Source organism: Schistosoma haematobium, chromosome 6 (assembly GCF_000699445.3).
Source record: "Schistosoma haematobium chromosome 6, whole genome shotgun sequence".
Classification (NCBI taxonomy): Eukaryota; Metazoa; Platyhelminthes; class Trematoda; order Strigeidida; family Schistosomatidae; genus Schistosoma; species Schistosoma haematobium.
The window spans coordinates 14088726-14109194 of NC_067201.1; the positions used below are offsets into that span (position 1 = coordinate 14088726).

The 20469-nt window shown below is 35.1% G+C and overlaps 1 protein-coding gene across 1 annotated transcript in view; it reads left to right on the forward strand.

The window, feature by feature from the left end:
- Positions 1–3896: 3896 nt before the first annotated feature.
- The window catches only part of RHOT2 (Mitochondrial Rho GTPase 2), a 50078-nt gene continuing 33505 nt past the window's right edge, over positions 3897–20469 (forward strand). The window contains exons 1-6 of the mRNA XM_051219458.1: positions 3897–4008; positions 6871–6929; positions 11896–12075; positions 16380–16493; positions 18509–18559; positions 20157–20258. Coding sequence (XP_051065542.1) covers positions 3963–4008; positions 6871–6929; positions 11896–12075; positions 16380–16493; positions 18509–18559; positions 20157–20258 — 552 coding nt within the window. The 5' untranslated portion in view covers positions 3897–3962. The remainder of the gene's footprint in view (positions 4009–6870; positions 6930–11895; positions 12076–16379; positions 16494–18508; positions 18560–20156; positions 20259–20469) is intronic.

Sequence of the window (20469 nt, forward strand, 5' to 3'; positions counted from 1 at the left end):
AGGAACCCAAGTATATTGTCGATAATAAGGGAAAAAGAAATTGGTAACTCATAGTAAGATACTATCCTTAGTCCTTCAGAATGTCAGTTTCAGTTTGGAAAGGACAAGAGGCTTGATGGCCTGTGTTAGTCCTGGCAATGGTGGTCTCTCAGGTGATCCAACTTTCTTTTGAAAGAGTCGACGGATGGAGCCTCAACCACGTGCTGAGGTAATGAATTCCACTCGTTGATGATTCGATGGGAAAGTTGATAGTCAGCTGACAAGTAATTTGTTCTGGGCTTGTGAACTTTTTTGGAGTGTCCTTGTAAGTTCTTTGTTTCGAAAGACTAGAAAAAGGAGGGCATATCAGGTGCAAATTTACCACTAAGCAATTAGAAATCTATAATCAAGTCGCCCCTAGTTCTTAGACATGACAACGGGAAAAGGTTTACCTTGGCTAGTCGAGCATCACACGGAAGCTTCGCTATTCCGGTAATCAGCTCATTTGCTGTTCTCTGAACCTTTTCCAGAAGCTCACTGTCTTTTTTAAAGCAGGGGCTAGCCGCTTGTATGCAGTACTCAAGTTTAGGACGAACGAACACTGTATACAAAGTCAAAAACGTCTTAGCGTCGACATGACTAAAAGCCCTACGTATTGACCATAACGTTCTAAAACTTTTGGCGGCTATTGCACGGCAGTGTGCAGTAGTCTTTAAGTCTTGACTAACGATAACTTCTAAGTCATTATATGTCTGGACGACAGGTAGCTCAGTGTTATTCATCGTGTATGTATCTGTACCTTGATGATCGATATGCATCACAACATACTTGGAAGTATTTATTGGCAACTGCGAGGCTTGAGACTATTCAGATAATTTCTTCAGGTCATTTTGGAGTTCTAAGCTATCATCCTTACATCGTATCGTTCTCTATATCTTGACATCGTCAGCACATAGCAAGACCGAAGATGATAGGAGACGAGGAGGGCTATTTACATACAAGAGGAATAGCACTGGCCCCAAAACTGTGCCGTGACGTACTTCACTAAGCACAGTTTCCTAGATGGATAACTTTGAGTTCACCTGTACTCTTTGTTGGTGCCCAACTAGGAAGTCTTTTATCCACATAAATAGATTGCCTCCAATTCTGACATTTCTTAGCTTATGTAACAGCCGGTTGTGCGGAACTTTGTCGAAAGCTTTGCTGAAATCAATGAAGGCTACGTCTACAGGTAACTTTTGGTCCTTAAGAGCTCACCAGCTTTCACGAGCCACTAATAAGTTAGTGAGACAAGAACAACCAATTCTGAAACCTTACTGTTTCTCTGAAAGGACTCAGTTTTCATCGAGATACTTAAACAGCTCCTTCCGAATAATCTTTTCTAAGATTTTAACAACCACACTAGTTGGGCTAACGGGGCGGTAATTCTCAGGTTTGTGTTTCGTGCCTGTTTTGAAGACAGGACATACTATGGCGTCCTTCCAGTCTTTTGGTAAACGACCCTGCGTTACGGATAGATTAAGGCATATACTTAAAGGTTTCGCAACGAAGTTAGATAATTCCTTCAGTAGCCTAGGAAACAATGTCAAGTCTTCCCTCAAAATACTCCTGGAAAGTCACTTGGACTAGCTCAGCCGGTAGCGGATACTAGAATTTGACTGCTCTTAAGGACAAATTAAGATTACAGTGTTGAAAAGGCCACAAAGAAACGACAGAAATTCAGTCCAAACATAATAAGAGAGGCATTCGCCAAATGTTTATGAATAACATAAATCTCTAGTTCCAAAGGAACATGGGCATCAAACCCAATGTCCAGTATCTGTGTGATGAGCTAAAAACCCAATACAAAATTTTTATACACGAATAAACTAAGTTTGAGAGATTCTGGATCGCTGCTTGACGAATCACTGGGACAGTGAAATTTTGTGGTTTCGTCATCACTGGCGCAGAAGCAAGCCTTCTTCACGCAAATACTAAAGATCATCTGCATGAACCGGTCTTCATCTTATAAGCGGCAAGTGGAAAACCTATCTCTATACACGGTAAGCGGTCAGTTTATCATGTCGTGGGTTTACGCAAACCTATCCATTGTATTTCCGTTGTTGAAGACGTCCCTATGCCAGTCATTGGTACAGGCCTGCAATAACACCGTAATCTGACAATTGCAAACAGATATCAGTAGACGGGAATAATAGATTATGTGTTTGTGAAACCTCATTTTCCGGTTTTAGATTATGCCCAGTCACGATTGAACATAAAATCGGTCCCCGCTTCCAAATAATTCTCGACAAAAACCCCGAACTTTTCAAAAACGGGAAATATTATTGTGTGCAACCAGCAATGCCATGTTGCAACTCGATGTTATGGAAAAGCTGGTCTAACCTTTGTCGTTCGGTTTGGTTCCCATGTTCAGATATAACCATTTTTAAATTTTCATAAGATTCAGAATCATCACTAGTAAACATACTATATGAGAAGTGCCTGTTAAAATCGCACGGTAGTGCCACACTGTTGCGAATAATTGTGCACGTGGGTCTGTCTCGCTGTGCTCGCGGAAGTCAACTTCTGTGTATCAAGACCAGGCTTTTATATTGTTGGGCCAGAATGGAATGGATTTAAAGATGGGAAGTTCAATAGTCTTGATCCTTAAAAGTTTAGATCTCTGTTCCGTCGTAATAAAGATAAAATATACAAATGAGTAAAAAATCCAAAAAAACACAAAAATAGTGTCACTATATGTAAAAATAGTGACTAAAAAATAATATATAACGTTGCAACGGTGAGCAAACACACGGTCTATTGTTTAATGTACCAGATCGTGTTATGATCATCACTAAAGATGCTGCAGGTTTTAGAGCCTCTTATTACCCATAACACCCTTATAATCGAAGTATACCAACCCAGTCAAATCAAAAGTCAGAAATGGAGGGGTCCGAAGATATATTTGGAAAGCTATTGATATGTCAGGAAGCGTTTGGTCATGCGTTCGCACTAGATCACGAGTGAGTACGTCGTATTGTTGGGTCCCCAATGCTACTATACTCTGATGTTATAGTTTTGTGAAAAATAATAGGAGACACAGATGAATGCGTACTTCAGGCAAACTTAAATATTCTGACTATCTGGTATGAAAATGGCTGATACCTATCAACTAGACCAAGTTTGTCTACATGCACTTTGGGGAGACAAAGGTGAGTAGGTACGGCAAAGAGGAAATGCCTGTATCCGCGGTATGGTCTCATAAGGATCTTAGGTTGACAGTGAGTCATGATCTTGAGGACACGACTCACTGTTGTGAGGTTTCATTCAAGAGGTTCAGAACCGTATGAACTTAACGATGGACATTCACCAATTTAGATATTATTATGTGAACCATGGCATACACAACTTTAATGAGAACTAAGCTTGGTAACTGCGTTTAGTCTGCAAGCCCCTGTTTTGAAGATGACTCGAATATCTCCGAAAAATTACAGAAGGCAGCCGCGCGTGCGATTTCAGAACCCCGGGGTTCACTGTGCAAAGATCGGCTCGAAAAGCTAAACCTCTTTGCTCTCTCCTATAGCAGATTAAGAGGGAATCTGATTTTGATGTATAGAATAGTAAGAAGTGATTTTCGATCTAATAAATCCTCTCCTTCTCTACTTAATAGATTGAGACATCCTGGAGGACATGGCAGGTGAGTAGAAACGTCAAGAACGAGGAAAGTACCCATAGCATACGGCTTTTCATACCGAGTAATGAATTCTCGGATCCTGTTATTCGAAGCAGTGGTGTCCACATATTACACTAACTCATTCAAGAGAAAACTAAACGGTCATGGAAGTTGAATAGCAAAGGGCTGACATAGGCCGTAGGCTTCTTGTCCTCACAACACATGTCTGAATCTGTAATCTGAAAGCTATTGGACTTCGCATGACAAAAGCGTGTTTTCGTACTTAACGCTACTTGGACTAACGTTACTCTTCTGGGGGCTTAGTTTGTTAATGTCACAAGGTGTTTCAGCAGTAAGAATTTTGTTGCTTGGGGAACGTAAGTATCTCGAACAGATTATTAGTATGTGATCTTGAAGCCTTGTCTGTTGTACATGACATACTTAGAATTCTGTCTAAATACTGAAATGATATGAGACATGAATATTGATTTTAGGACGTAGGGAGCAATGATAAAGTCCATTTCACAATTTCATGAACGGTTGTTTCGATGTGAATCTGTTATTTTACCAATCTTTATGCTTATCGCTAGAGATAGCGTCGGTCAAAAGCATACTTTCAATTCCCCTTCATCATTTATTTGTATCATAAAAGTTGTCCCCTTAATTCCAACGTTGTTATTCACTACTTTTTTTTTATCATAATTCTCATTAGAACCTGAATAGCGCTTCATATAGTTTGTATTCAGTTTGAGAGTAGCAGGGATCGTTTACGCAGATAAACTCCATAATCTATAAAATTTAAACGTTGACTATACTTTACGCTTGAAACTTATAAATTCATTGTGTTGTTTGTTGTTTCGTTTGCATCGGTAATTACCTGCCTAAGTTCGTAGTTTTTATGTATATTGTGATTTTGTCTACAACTGATGGTTAAGTTGTACGTACAAATGTTTTGATTAAATCATACCGGATTAGCACCTGTATGAAACTAAAAAGATGAGTTGCAGGGAAGTCGAAATGATAGTATCAACAATGATACTGGCGAAGGCTATAGGTTGAAAACATAATTCGAAAAAACAGATGTATGAATTAGTACTAAAGCTCACGATGGAAAGGAAAATCAAGAGTGGGTGAATCTTCACCTCTGTGACCAGTTTTGAACCATCTCCAACCACCAGTTGTGGTTGCTACATGTACCTGATTCAGGTAGCATGCATCTCGACAAGCTTCAATCTAATAGCCATTGATTTCATCAACCGATGTCACGTCTTGCTTTGGCTGTTTCTATCTGTTAACCTCTTATTCCAACATTGTGCGTCTAGGTAGATGAGAAATTAATGACTACATTACTAGTCTGAAAGACCTTACCTATCGACATTAGATAAGCAAAATTGTGTGGGCAAAGTAGGACATAGACCTCATTACTCTAGGGAAGAGAAAAGAGATTGCACACCACTTATTGAGCTCTGTTTTCGTGGACTCCAACTTCAATAACTAGATATTGGATTAAAAATCAGCTGTACGTTTGTTATTTGTGCAGTCAGGTAGTATTATCACTTTCCACATGTGCTACAAGTAAGAAGTTAAAGGTATTAATGTTTCGGAAGAAATCTTTTCAGTCTACATTTTAATTGTGGTTTATTTGACTTCCCTATTTGATAGATCAATGAATGCGGTTCAAGAGACTTCATTCTGTCTAATTCAGTTCGTCATGTTTTAGTCTATCAGTAATGTTTGTGGACATTATTTAATTCAGTAAGTAACTTGAAGCTTCACATTTCGCGCTGCTTGTTCAGCTTAGGATGAACTTAAATAATAGGTGTAAGATTAAGTTTTTGACTGTTGATGTCAGATATTTTAGCCTGCAAAATAGATAGGGAAGAAGGAAATATGGAAGTTTAGCTGTGTATTATAATGTGGTGTTTGACCTAGTTGAAAATCGATGTTCCAATTGACGTCAAACACATCCATAATGATTTCCAACGTTCTCATCAAGTATCTCCAAGATCGTCTAGTCGTTTTTAGGCAAGATTAGTTAGTCATTGGCAAATGGTTTTGTTAAATTCGGCGCACAACCTCACGTAATAAGATTAAAACATTCCCTAATATTCAAATGGATAACTTAAACTAGTGAGATGTCTAAATGTGTAAACTCGATTACCAGTTTTTCAGGTTTAATTATTTTTAAACAACTACTTTTTGGCTCCTTACTGATTATCAGAGTTGTTCACCTTGGAAAATGCATTTCCGATTCATTCATATATCTGTCTAGTACTCAACTTCCTGGTAAACTATGATACATCCTTGATCCGCCTGCCTAATAATATACAGGAGGAAACTTATCTCTATGTAGTCTAAGATTCTGACGTGACAGGTCAACTTGTTCAACCTTGAGGCTGGTAATGCGTGAGTTCGGATTGTGGTTGATAGGCGATAAAGAGAAGTCATTCGGAACACTACTCGATTTATTCCTAGTTCAAATCAATGTAAGAAGTTATATGAATGGATAGATCAATAACACCCACAACACACAAACAATTAAAAAAATGCGACCATGTACAAACTAAGCATAGGGGTAGAAAAATGAAGTACTAACTGCTGCGTTTAAATTACAATAATTTCGGTATAGAAAAAGGGTATGTCAGTGAATCCTGCATCGAATGAGAACCTATGGTTTATAGAGTAAACCAGAGACAAAACTAAATGTTAGTATTTTACAAACTTTGAATTAAGTAGAATAATGCTCCAAAAAACAGCTTCCGTTGATCGTTATGGCTTCTTCATTTCTCTATTCACATCACTTTAACAATCACCGATTATTTTTGTGTGAATTTTATTCCTCTTGGTCACTCAATAGTAGTTCTTTTAGTAAACCTACACTTTGTTAACATTCACCAAAGAAATTAGCAATAACCTCGTCTTTGTATGATCTTCCAAAATTTTGTCTATGTGACGTCATTCACTAATAGTTTTTTGATGTTAGCAACATGGCTTACAAATATGTAATACTCTCACATAGCTTATTTATTTCTTTTAAGTTGTAGATTACTGATCAATTTACATAACAGCCAAAAAACATTTCATCTACCCTCTTTATCGTTTTACATGAATACTCTTAATATATTCTGACTTTTCCATTTTTCTTTTGTACTAGTGATTAGGCAAATAATTTATTTTATTCTCAGTTCTGTATCGTTTCTCTGTTATTTCATATGTACGTAATTTTTTATAATTTTCAGCTCGTGTTGGCAAAACAACCCTCATTCTTTCATTAGTAAGCGAGGAATTTTCGCCTAAGGTTAGTCAAAAGTCAAACAATTGTTGCTTAACTTTTGTTATTGAACCAATCAACATATATAGTTGACTCACTTAATATGAGCAAATATAAAATAATCCCAAGCCTTCTGTCTAATTCCGTCTCAGTGGAGTTACCAGCTTAAAGTTAAGCGCATAAAAACTATATTTATAAAATCAATTACATTAATTTTGTTTCCAAACGATATAATAATAGTACTAGTGGATTTCCAAATTGTCAATAGTGCTATTTTTGTTCAGATTTTGTCATTAAACCGTGGAGAATTTTTAAAATTGGAGTAAATCGGCTGCCACGTGAGTATTATAAATGGCAGGCAAGGTACTTGTTGGCGATTACAAGTTTATAATCTCTCAGTTTAACACGCAGATAGATATAGAATCAATTACATTATGATAACTGAGGTAATAAATTGATTCAAATTAAATGGCCAAGATCCAATAATGAGTTTATATCAAAGATCCGTGCTTCGGATTACGATTTAGTTGCCAGGTAGAATTCTGTGTATGCTAGGTTTTAATTCATGGTTGTTGGTGTGGATCATTTCGTCACATGTAAGTGCGTTGGATAGGTTCCTGATTTACACACGAAATGGGATTCATATTCTCATGTGAACTGACTTTATTCATGTCGTTTGCTAAGTTGCGTTATGAATCTCAGAATTTATTCCCTTAGTCTTTTCTTTGATCGGTTCAATCTATTTGAAATTCAGTTGCGAAATATCATTGTTAGTTATTTGCCAAGTTCGTAGGTTCATAAAATCGTCACTTAGCCATATTATTTGTGTGATGGTTACTAAGATTACTAGGCTGCTTAAGTAGAAATGGGTAGAATGGAATTCTGCTGTGTTCTTGTTCTGTTTTATATTTTTTGGACTTTTGATATTTCGTAAAATCAGAACACGGATAGAAAGTGAATAACATCCATATTCAAATAACCCAAACAACAGAGGTCAGAGCTATATCTTGTCGGAAGGTTCCAAACTTGCAATCCAAAGGTTGGAAGCCAAGCCTTCATTCACCACTAAACTACTGTTTTGTATTAAAAACTTTATTTTGCTTAATGTGCATAGTACTCAAATCGGTACTTGGTTACTGAGTTATATTAAAATTACCACCTAATTGAAGCAAAGCATTTCTCATTAATTTTCCTTGTCAATCTTGGACTGAGATTAATAAAAAAAGACTAAAATCGGGAATGTTTGGCCACAATTTATAAGGTTTTAGGATATAATACATTGACTATCCATATTTAGAAAAAGTTCCTTGTGTTGGATGAATTCGTTTGTCTAAGATGTTTTACAATGTACTTGAAGGGAAAGTTTTGTTTTGGATTTCTGTCTTTTGAAATAAAGCTATAAGCCTGTTGTTATGTGCAGACTACCAGGTTGAGGTCTGCGCAATTATTTTAACTAATGTTTGGAGATGACGGGTGATTTGGCTCAAAGTCAGTCTCAATGGCCCAGGTGCATCCACTCTTTATCTTTCTCTAGACGTTGATTTTTAAAATTATTCTCTCTATATATACTATATTCCACGGAGTTATTCTTCTCAAATCGTATTTCATAAGCCTAGTCTTTTAATACCACTGACTTTATTACTACTTTTACTACTCTGACACGTCTTAATAATTTGATCTGGCTGTGCTGTTATAATGTGACAACCTGAACCGATACAAATATGTGCCAGGTTCCACGTTGCATATAACTGGCTAAATTGAATAAATTTTATACAACATATCGAAATTCACTTGTGTACTAGCATATTTGTCTTGTTAAATTAACAAATATTTTAAAGATTAATAGATAATCGTAATTTCGCTACAAGTACAGTGGTTATATTCCTAATCTAAATGATAGATTATTCACTGCCCGTACGGAGTAATTATAATGTATGTTTTCCTTCACTTACTACATATTAAAAGTATTTCATAGATCCTGTTTATTACTGTAATATGTTCGTATAGATATGATGATATTGTTTATTCAGCCTTTTTTTTCTCGTTTGCTTGTCTAGATTATTTGAACTCTGCTATTTACCAGTAAAGCTATCAATTGCAAATTGCATTTTTATAACTAAATGCTTGAGTTTTTTTTCTTGAAGCCGAACAGTTAGAGAAAACAACTTTTTAAATGTACATTCTGGATGATGTATGTAGTTGAAGATGATAGTCTACAAGAAACCTCGAATAGTTCAGTGGTAATTTGTCAGACTGTGAGACTGGGTGATACAGTTTCAAATACTTCTGGGAACATCAGTTCTCTCAAACAGGGTTTCCTATCAACTTCCTCTAATACCTAGCTCTTCAAATTAATGTATATTATGTCGATTCACGTAAACTAGTGATTATATTTCAACTTGGTCAGTAGAGTTCAATGAACAATAAAGGACTGTATAAACACAACATTGATCACTACTCAGTGACGCTAATGGTACTGATAGTTTAAAGCACTTAGCTCTCAACTAGTGTGTATTATAGTTTCAAACCCTTTCACATACAATGTAGCTTTGGAGCCGATTACATAAACACCGGCATTTAATGAGTTGCATTAAATAATGAACTAAAGGTTTAGGTATTTATTTGTTGAAACTTCATATTGACAAATGAGGTGGTTGATGAAGTGTTATTTCGTATTCGTTTGTAGCTTTCCAATCAATAAAGATACCTATTGTGAAAAGTAAAACAACACATATAAGCGAACATCATCAGGCTTTGCTCTAATAAACACGAATATTTAAATGGGTTTACGGAAATATTAAACCAATTAAGGCAACTTATTAGTCAGTGATCATAATGAAATAGATTACATAGCTACACATTATAGCTAAAATATACAAATTAAAAGTAAGAAGACAGGTGCATTAGTAGTAGTGATAAAGATAGTTCAACATAGGAAGTAGGTTGAGCTTGAATAAATAGATATTCTAGGGTTTTGTGGGAATCGTGGCATTTTCAGTTTGACCCGCAAACTGATCCTAGTTAGGCCACCATTGAAAAAATAAAACCACTGGATGGCCATTCTGTCCCAGCGTGGGACTCCTCAACAGTTCGTATCCGCAACTCCGTATCTAGGAATCGAGTCCAGGAAAGTTACTTGCAAAGCTTTTTGAAGGATTACATGTATACAGAAAAAAGGAAGGTGGAGGTATAGACGGCTCATAATGAAGTCCTTTTCCTAAAACCACAGCTCATTGGGTTGTAACTAGCGATTTCCTGGATGATCACTTAGTGAAGGTAGTTAAAAGAACATTCTGTACAGTTAATCTTGCATTAGCGTTTTACAGTCGACTAGCGATATCTACTCAAACAAAGGATAAGTTACTCGAGTTCACTTTTTTTTATGCGTTCACAAATTCAGTAGCTATATTAGGCCTACTACCAGGGAACTTATGGAAAGAATGAGTAAGTATCTACTTGCATGGTTTGGAAAAGGGCCAAACTAAGACAATACATATCTTTATCTTGGCACACCTGGTTGACAGTAGTCATATGGTATATAAGACCAAGTCATTCCGGTTGATCCATCTTATACCTTCGTCATCTTCCACTGGGGTTTAATCCTGTCTCCTACATATAGCAGAAGCTATAGGGACCCGAACCTATAACTTTAGTTTATGTATCCAGAAGAAAAACGACAAACAATTGGACTATTAACTGACCCATAAACTATTTTCTTCCTTGCCCCTTGATTAGTACGTAACCTCATTTGTTATTTAGTCTCGAATCGATTTTGTGATGCAATCTTTTCTATCCTCCTATAGACATATTTTACAGATAGCTATATATACGAATGTACAGCTTAAGTAAATGATTTCGTTGAAAAGAAACTTTTTTCTTCGCTGAATTCTTTTTTTCTTATTCAATGACACTATGGGTTATTTTAATTAACGTTGTTTTATGGATGATTCTAGACTTCAACAGGTTTGGTTACTATTATATACACATTTTTATTGTCGGGTTTTAAATCAGAACAAACTATGTTTATTAGTTTTATTAATAATCGTCTAATTGTAATAACTTCATCTTGAAAAATCGTTCTTTACGTTTGTCGTATTTACTAAACTGCCAGATTGTACGAGAAAATTTTCATTATTTTGTAAACTGAGACGAATTCACGATAAGTACTTCTGTGAGTGTTTTCAATATTCGACTTATTTCAATATGTTATTTTTTACTCGTCGGTAATCATGTATATAGATTTATGAGTTGTATGGTATGAACGAAGACTTTTGTATGACTATGTTAACGTTATCTATCTAACCACTTAGACGGGATTCAGGGAAATTTGGGACGTTACTTAGTAATTCCAATAATAAAATTCGATTGCTTAAATCGTTAGATTATAATTTTTAAAAGTGCTCGACAAGTAAGTAATTATTCACTGGATGATATTTTAAATCAGACTAATGTTAATTGTGAATGGTCAGTGTACATCAGGATGTATTTCAAAAATCTTGACTAAAATATAACTAAAATTCAGTCCACTCTGGTTCTCAGTTTAGATCTTGAAGCGGTATCAATCTATGTTTATGATGAGCTGATAAATCACTCACTAGACAACTGACTAACCGTGAGTAAAATCGCCCTAGTTCTTAAACTAAATATTATATTTATAAATGACTAAATTAAAAGTACTTGAATCCCTTAGTTTAGTGGAGCGCTCACTTTTCATAGTTTAAATCAACCTGAATTTGGAATGAGTAAACCTGACTAAATAACCACTACATATAACTATAGTAGTTGGCTATGCATCTTCCAGGCTAGTAAAATATTCGATGAGAAAAGTGAACTTGGATTCTACCGTAATTTTGATCACTGTAGCTTGATTCCTAGCACACCAGGTTGCATTCTTTAAACCAAAATTATTTTTGTATGAAATAAATAGCTGGATTATATTGTTATTAAAATCTATGCCGATTGATCTGTTTCTTTTTGTCTATATTTGATCCAGGTACCTGCACATGCAGAAGAGATTACCATTCCTGAGGATGTAACGCCTGAACATATCCCTACACAGATTGTAGATTATTCTGCACAAACTCAATCCCATGAACATTTATGTGCAGAGATTAAACGGGCGAATGTAATCTGTTTAGTACATGCATTAGATGATGAAAATTCTTTTAAACAGGTTAGTATTAATTTTATGTGAATAATGGATCCATAAATTTCTTGTTTAATAAACATTTTAATTATTTATCACTTTAATATTGAATTATCAGCGGAAGTTGTTTAGCAGCTAAAGCCTTGATTTACATGCGTGTTTGCCTCATAACAGTAACGGATGTCTAAAACGCCGAAAAAAATCTTTGCTGACTAAGTGTCATGCTGGGTTAGTTATTAAAAGTTGGATGATAAAGACTGAGTTGTAGATATTCATTGATCCCAAAACCTGTGAAGAGCAGTTTCCTCACACTTTCAATTGTTCGACATTTTTTACATTATCCCGCTATGTCAAGTCAGCTTAGTAAAGACGTTAGATTTCGTCTCGAACGCTTTACACTCGATTTCTGTCCAGCAAACAATTGAGAAAAAGGTAGAGTTGACTGAGTTAAAATATCACTTCAAGACTGTATTTTTACTTTAAATATATACAGATTTACAGACAAGACAATAATAATAATAATAATAATAATAATAATAATAAGGAATATAATTGTTTATACACACTACACAATCGGTGGGACTATAATTTATGGATGAACCGATCAGATTTAAGATAGAGATATTTGGATTTTGGCGCGAAATTTATTCATTCATGTGAACCAACAACATTTTCGGCATCGCAGCTGATGTCAGTTAGTGATAAAACCCTAACTCTAATCCTCTGACCCTAACTTCTAACTGTAACTATTGTCCCTAGTTCCTCTCACTAGTGTGCAACCCTATATTAAATCTAGTAAGCGGTTCAAGTTTCTCTAGGTCGTTTTGGTATCGCCTTAAGGTCGTCCGTAAATTATAGTCTGTCCACTATTATTACTATTATCAGTCCCACAGAGAACTATCAACTTCTTAGTTTTTCAGAGACACTATTGGTATCGGGAACCGATATCTGAAAGGCAAATTATTTATTTATTTATTTTAACACATAGATATTGGTACAAGGAGGCACCAAATACATATGCACCACACAAACCTCACTTGATATGTATGAATGCTGTGATACTGCCCGGGTGCCCAAACCGAAGCAGGTGGTTTTCTTAGGGGGCCACACCCGGAGCCTTCAACCTGAAGGTCTGATCCACAAGACAGTGGAGCATTGTAAGGAGATGCAGTCCCCTGGTACCAGTGACCAACGATTGGTTCATATGCCATTTGTTCCTTCAGGATACTTGAGCCCATGTGCACCATTGGTTTGGGGTCAGGGTTTTCCAACTTTCCTAGGTGGACTCTCTGTGTCCATCAACCCTGTTAAAGCGCCAGACATTCGCTTTTCGTCCTCTCAACTTCGTAAACAATACCCCCGCCACGAGAAGGCAATGAGTAGGAATTCCCTGGCAGAGGCTATATACGCGTGGCCATATGAGAGCATTTTGATAGGGAGAGTGGACTCTCCCCACTCTCGGCCGTACCAGGGCATTTGGGGGCGAAAGGCAAATTAATTTATCTAAATCGAAACTGATTTCGATAATTCAGTTGCTGGCAATTTATTATTATTTGTTTTGAAATATCCTTTATCTCAAAGTTTACTACCCATAGATTGTCTGTCTGTAAAATTGAATGAGATAGCTGTCCCTGATTGGATGAATGATTTCTCCGTTATGACAACAAAAAGTATATATTTTCTGGTTTCGCAAGCCTATTTTATTTCCGATGCAAATGTGAATGATGCATATACGAGTTATGTTTCAGAGAAAAGGAGAGGGAGATAGTGTGCAATATTGCGATATGAATGAGATCAGATACGTGTCCGTGATATTGTAGCATATCTGTCCTCCAAAGGTCAATATTTCTGCAATATCTAGCATTTTTCCGTTCATCCAATAAGTGGGTGCTGCATATTAGAGCATAATTTTGACTGAACATTTCACTTCAAGCTGTAAATTTCATTTTATTTTTTCTATCCGGCAAGTTGGGATATGTTACAGTAGTCTATTCAAAGAAGACATATACAGATAGCCTAAGATGATTGAAAAGAAATCTCCATTAAAAATTACACTCTTATATGTGGTACTGGCCCACTAAATGAACGTCAAAATGCTAGATATAGCACTTTCATAAATCAGTAAAACAAGATGATTATCCTCGCACATAACATACTGAATTTAAGCATAATGATTCTTGATCGATTATTAACGATAAAAGGGATCACGTGTGATAATTTATATAAAACTGTTGGGTTGAAAACTTGTTTAAACTATAGTGAACAAAATAGTTTATTTTAAGAATGTTATTCCTCTAATTATTTGAGCATTGGAATCGATGTAATATGCAAAGTTTTAATTGATCGAAGTACGAGTGACCCACAAAGTTGATTCCCTCCACTCGTATATATAATCTAATCGTGTTATTTTTATACGAACAATTTTGCTGATAAGCATGTTATTTTATTACGCAAAAACCTATTCTATTGGTCAGCTGTCCTGCCTTCTGAAATCGGTTCATTTTAGGACTTCTTTGAATGATTCGGTCTCGTGCGGTCATCACTCAACTTCATTATGTCAGTAGAGATAATTTGCCGACCAACATTTTAATCGTTTAATATGACGATTGGAAATTCATTCATAACATTATGAAATCTTAATACATAACAGAAATAATATCAACGAATGAGATATCCATTACATTGTTGGCTTACGCTTTCATCTCTCTATTTACTGAGTACTTACCTCGTAAATTCTATAAAAGATAATATTCCATATTAAATGTGGAAGTGATCAACTGTAAAACTTTCCAATGAACTGATATCAAACGTAATACTATAGTTAAATTGGTTAGCTAAATAGATTAATTTTCTGACAAACCCAATTAATAATCATTCAACAAATAAATAATTATAAATATGATTAAGGTTATGTAAGGCAATAAAGCAATTGTAAGAAACAAATCACTCAACCAACTATCAATGAAATTAGTGTTATAACTTGTGACCACCGATTAGAGGGCAGTGACTTGTCGATCGGACCAACGACGCGTAAAACACGTGCGAGCAGTCTAGAGTCTTGATCGCCTCTGCTTCCCGCCTAGCTCAGCCAGTTAAGTCCAGAACACCAATTCGAGCCTTTGAGATATGAATCATTATATTTCAAACATACTGAGTTTATATACCAATCAAAGAGACCACATCGTACCAATAAAATGTGAAACAACATTTGTACAAGAATTAGCCAGATGTGGCTGTGAATGAGGGAGGTAGTAATTAATATACTGGGTATAACTCAAGAGTGGTAAAACGTATAATAATAGTTTGTGGGTCAAAATAAAGCTTATAATAAGAGAAATATGAATATGCTTATTTTAGTTACAATAGAAATATACGTTTAGTATTGGTCCATAAATGGACCTCAAAAGTTAACATTCATTATTCTTGTCGAGACATAACAGTTAGTCTCATTATTCGGTCTTATTTATCTCTTAACAGTTACTATTTCATTAGTGATCTGTTGAGCTAAAAGTTGTGCATTCTTAGATCAATTTTGTGTTAGAGGTAATTTTTGTAGAGACTAGTTCATTTTAAAGGTGGTCTTACTTGTTACATATTAAAATCAGTTTCGCATACCACTGAAAATCAAGGAGCTCACTGAAACAAGTGTCTCTTTCCAATGTGAAACACCTTAACGATGTTAGTTAATAATCAACGTCAAGACTCGCATATTTACTTTGGCCCAAGTCATCATACGTCATTGGAACGACGACAAGGTGAATAACAAAAGTGACAGAAATAATACGCTGGCATTGATGATAGGCAATGAAGTAGTTAACTGAGATGGTTGGTACATATATTGGATTTGTATCTTGAATGCCTAATATTTTTAATTATCATTAATACTGTTACTACCTCTACTACTGTGGGTTTTGTCCTGACAATTTCATCTTGCTGTGCTAATGAGGTATGTCAATTTGGACAGGTTCTACGTTGCGTTTGGCTAACTGAACTGACTGAGTAGCAACAATAATAAAAATATTGAATGTTGAAAATATGATACAAAAATGTATAATGTAATGGTGTGTTTGATGGATTACTAGAATACTCAGTATCTAGTATAAAATGATATAGATTAAATGCGCCTATGCCACTGTGACCAATTCTGAGCTTTGTCATCCAACACTTCCAGCCACTGATTACTGTCATCTGTATGCTTTTAAAATAATTAAGATTAATAGTAAATGACCTTAACTATTTCACACACTCACAATCTCACTAGGAATCTACCTGTCAATACATTTAACTCATACTATGCTTTTAAGAAGTGTTTATTTATTTATTCTTCTTAGATATCATCCTATTGGTTACCTTTAATTCGACATGTCAGCACTGATGCTGATACACATATTCCCATTGTAATTGTTGGTAATAAATTAGACATAAATCATGAAAGTAAATTAAATGTAAGCAGAATTATTTTATTTTATATTTATACATTATTCTTTTTAAAGTATTTTTAGTAAATAGAAAAGGGTACTTGCTGGATGCTTATATTATCTACTGAGCCAGTGGAAAAAGTGGGTAAAGAAGATAGGCGTATGTTCGATTTGTGTTTCGATAGAAAAATAGCCGATCGTCGTTTAATGTTAGTGAAATAAGTTAGCAAAACAAAAAAAAAACCAATGGCTCGAGCTGCTCTCCACAATGAAGTAGCATTATTAGCACTCACTATTATAGTGTGGTTCCTATTCAAGTCTCCAGCTACTCAAACCGAAGTAAGTAGTGCAGGGTTCGAACCTGGTACGGCTGACGGTTCATAGAGTTCGCTCAACCTATCCAAATGCTTGTATGGCCGCAGGTATATAGCCACTGTCAGATAAGTCCTGTCCACTACCTTCTATCAGTGGTGTTGTTTACGAAATTGAGAGGACGAAGAGCGAATGTCCAGCGCTTAAACTGGGTTGATGCGTACGGAGGATTTGAATAAGGGAGTTGGAAAACCTTGATTTTAAACCAGTGATACACATGAGCTACAGGATCCTAAGGAAACAAATGGAGTATCAACCGATTGTTGGTCGCCGGCTACCATGAAACTACATCTCCTGATATTTCTCCACCGTCTTGTGGGTTAGACCTCTGGATCAAAGGTTCAGGGATAAACCCCTTAAGAAAACTACTTGTTTTAGTATAGGCACCCGGCCAGTATCCCAGCCCACACACAAATTTAATCATTTGTGTGGCTCATATATATTTGGTGCCTCTTTGTGCCATTGTTCACGTGTTGAATTCAATAAATACGTAGTGGTTGAAAGTCGAGTGCCGGAACCACTACCTTAAACTATCTGCGACAGCGAATGATTGCTATCATATTTCTGAAAATCAAAATTTACTTAGTTTCTTAACCGGGATAAAATAACCATGCCAAACTGTTTGGGAAATCTACGTTGTTTCAACAAAAGAATAAATTATTCGGTAAGATTATTCAGAATATATTGCAATATGAATTTAAACTTTCATCTTATCAATCAGCAGCCAAAAACGTTGATATTCGGTTCACATCGCTCGCTAGCTCTTCTTGATCGTAGTCTATGAGCGTGATCAAGATCTAAGATAGCTTTAAACCGTTATTCCCAAAATATCTAGCCATAACTATGATTAGTTGTGAATAATGGAATCAAAATGAACCAAAGATACGGCAATAGACAATATTAATTATTTGCGAATACGATATTTAGTGCATTTATCGCAAAGAAAATTGTTTCAGCGGTCTATTAAGCGTATAAACTAGTGACTGGAAGTACAGGAATAGCACCTAGAGGAATAGCTTGGCTGGTGTTTTAACTCGACTTAATGGTTGCACGCTGTGTCTATAATCAATTTAAATGAAAGACTGACATCAAAAATTTTCAGGTATCAGCGAAATTGATAAAGCCGTAAGTAATATGAAGCAGCGGAAATCAGTAGTAGATCTCGTTGGGTCTGTTAGAATTTGGATCCGAGTAGTAGTAATAATAAGGATAATAGTAATAATAAATGGATCGACTGGAAAATTGGTTACAGCATGGAAGTTAGGTGCAATTCTATCTTGCTTGTTCAGATTATTCATTGTTCTCCAGTTCTGAAGAAAGCATTGAATTTTTCAGATAATAGCTATTTAAAAAAAATCAAGTTCACTAATAAGTAGCTCTCTTTTATCTGGAACATAGGGAATAATTGAAATTTTAATGTAAGCAACTTAACTTTTAAATATCAGTTTAAGAATTTGAAGTCCAGTCAAACTAGATTCTGATTTTCAGCTTTGTAGCTCTTATTTCTAAGACACGTATCATAGCTGAAACCCTATCATCACTTGTGATTGAGATTCAATTAATAATTGACATTAACTAGGAAGTTATCATTAAACATTCTCTTTAGTGATACAGTTTTACTTCAGAACTTATTTTGTTGTTATTATCATTTAAACTTGTTTTAAATACAGAAAATGCTCCCGTTAATGTCTGAATACTGTGAAGTGGAAACATGCATTGAGGTATGTGTACAGTTTGAGGAGGTAATGATGGGGAAACGGGTTGTCGTTTTATTTCTTTGTACATTGTTGATAGCCTTTAAAACTATAAGAATTAAATAATCACAGTTTTTGTTATGGGGTAGTGTCAGTTGGAGAGAACCATTGACAGTTTATTATGAAATAATGATATATTTGTGATATTTCAATAAGTAGACATTTGGATTTTTAACATTTCGTAATTTAATGTAAGCTGTTTCTTCAGGGTAAATAAATAATTAAATAATCAAACTAACACAAGTTTAAGTAGTATACAAGAACAAGGGAAAATATTTAGTTCAATGGAAATACATATAGATTTGATAATGTTAACGTTACGTGAATTTTTTGGTCAAGGTGATTCTATATGAGACACCGATGGATTTATTCGTGTGAATATGAAAAAACCATATCAAGAAAAATCCCAGAGTTTTCGGAGTAAAAACAGTAGTAGTGAGGTCAACGAGAACACAAGTGGGGACAACCAAATATATTTAAATACAAAATTACAGAGTCTCTTAGTAAAATCTAAGAACCATACACTATATACTTCATTTTCAAAATGTCCATCAATTGTCTCAGACTTTATTGTTTCTTCATTTCCATACTAATCACTCTGTGTTCTCTTCCCTTCAGTCTTCCGCCACCAGGCATTCCATTTTCGGTTGGTGATACATACTACTGGTATCTGTCAACATCAATAGCACACACCACAGTAGTAGTGGAAAAAATTAGGTACACGAAAATAAAATAAGAAGGTTTAAATAGAATACAGAACTCAGCTTCTAAAAGACGACAAGAGGTGAATGCACCTATGTCATTGCAAAGGATTCTGAGCCATGTCACCCAAAGTCCCTAACCAATTTGGTTAAGATAATCCCGCGGACCCTAACCGGGCGTTCTATATCTATTTACATGACTCTATCCAATTGTTAATAACTTCGTGGACTAGTACCACGTCTTGATTTGGCCACCTCTAGTTTTCTCCCAACCTACTTCTATACCAGACAACATCACCAGTCGAGGTAGTACAGTATAATAATAATAATAATAATAATAATAATAATAATAATAATAATAATAATAATAATAATAATAATAATAATAATAATAATAATAATAATAATAATAATAATAATAATAATGCACTTGTATGTACATACTCCCTTAATTTTTTAGAATTCCTTTTTATTTTAATTCTTGTTGAGATTAGAACATTTGTCAAGCAAATTAAATCACAATTTACATAAAATGCAAGCTGTAATTTAAAAATGAATTCGCAGAATAAAAAACGTATATACAGGATAATTTTGAATTCGAAATCTAATCGGAAACTTAAAGTCAATGGATTTGTAGCATTGCGATCAGTTCTAAGTCATGTCAGTCGGTCAGTCATCTACAATACACAGGACCAGGCACATATAAGTCATGTTACTTAAACTAGTATCAAAATATTCAAGATATTTGATATTCAATTTGAATTTCCCATATATTTTATAATTCTCTTGTCAATTTTTCATTCACTTTCCAGTCTCTTATTTATAATTTTTTTTCTTTCTACAAAAAAATACTCGTTTTTTAGTGTTCAGCTAAAACTATGTTAAATTTAAGTGAAACATTTTGGTTTGCTCAAAAAGCTGTTCTTTATCCGACTGCTCCTTTGTATAATGCTGAAAAGAAAGAAGTAAGTAAATGTTTTTCATTGATATTTGTTTGAACTTTGTAAGCTAGATGGCCTAAATGTGGAGCTTTCATTGCCGTCTTGTCCAACATCATCAGGGCTTATTTCATGTACGAGCATGCTTTATAGTTATACCACAAGTGTTGAATCACTTCATCCCAATAGCCGAAGTTGATCTATCAACCTATACGGAAAAAATCAATCAACCACATAA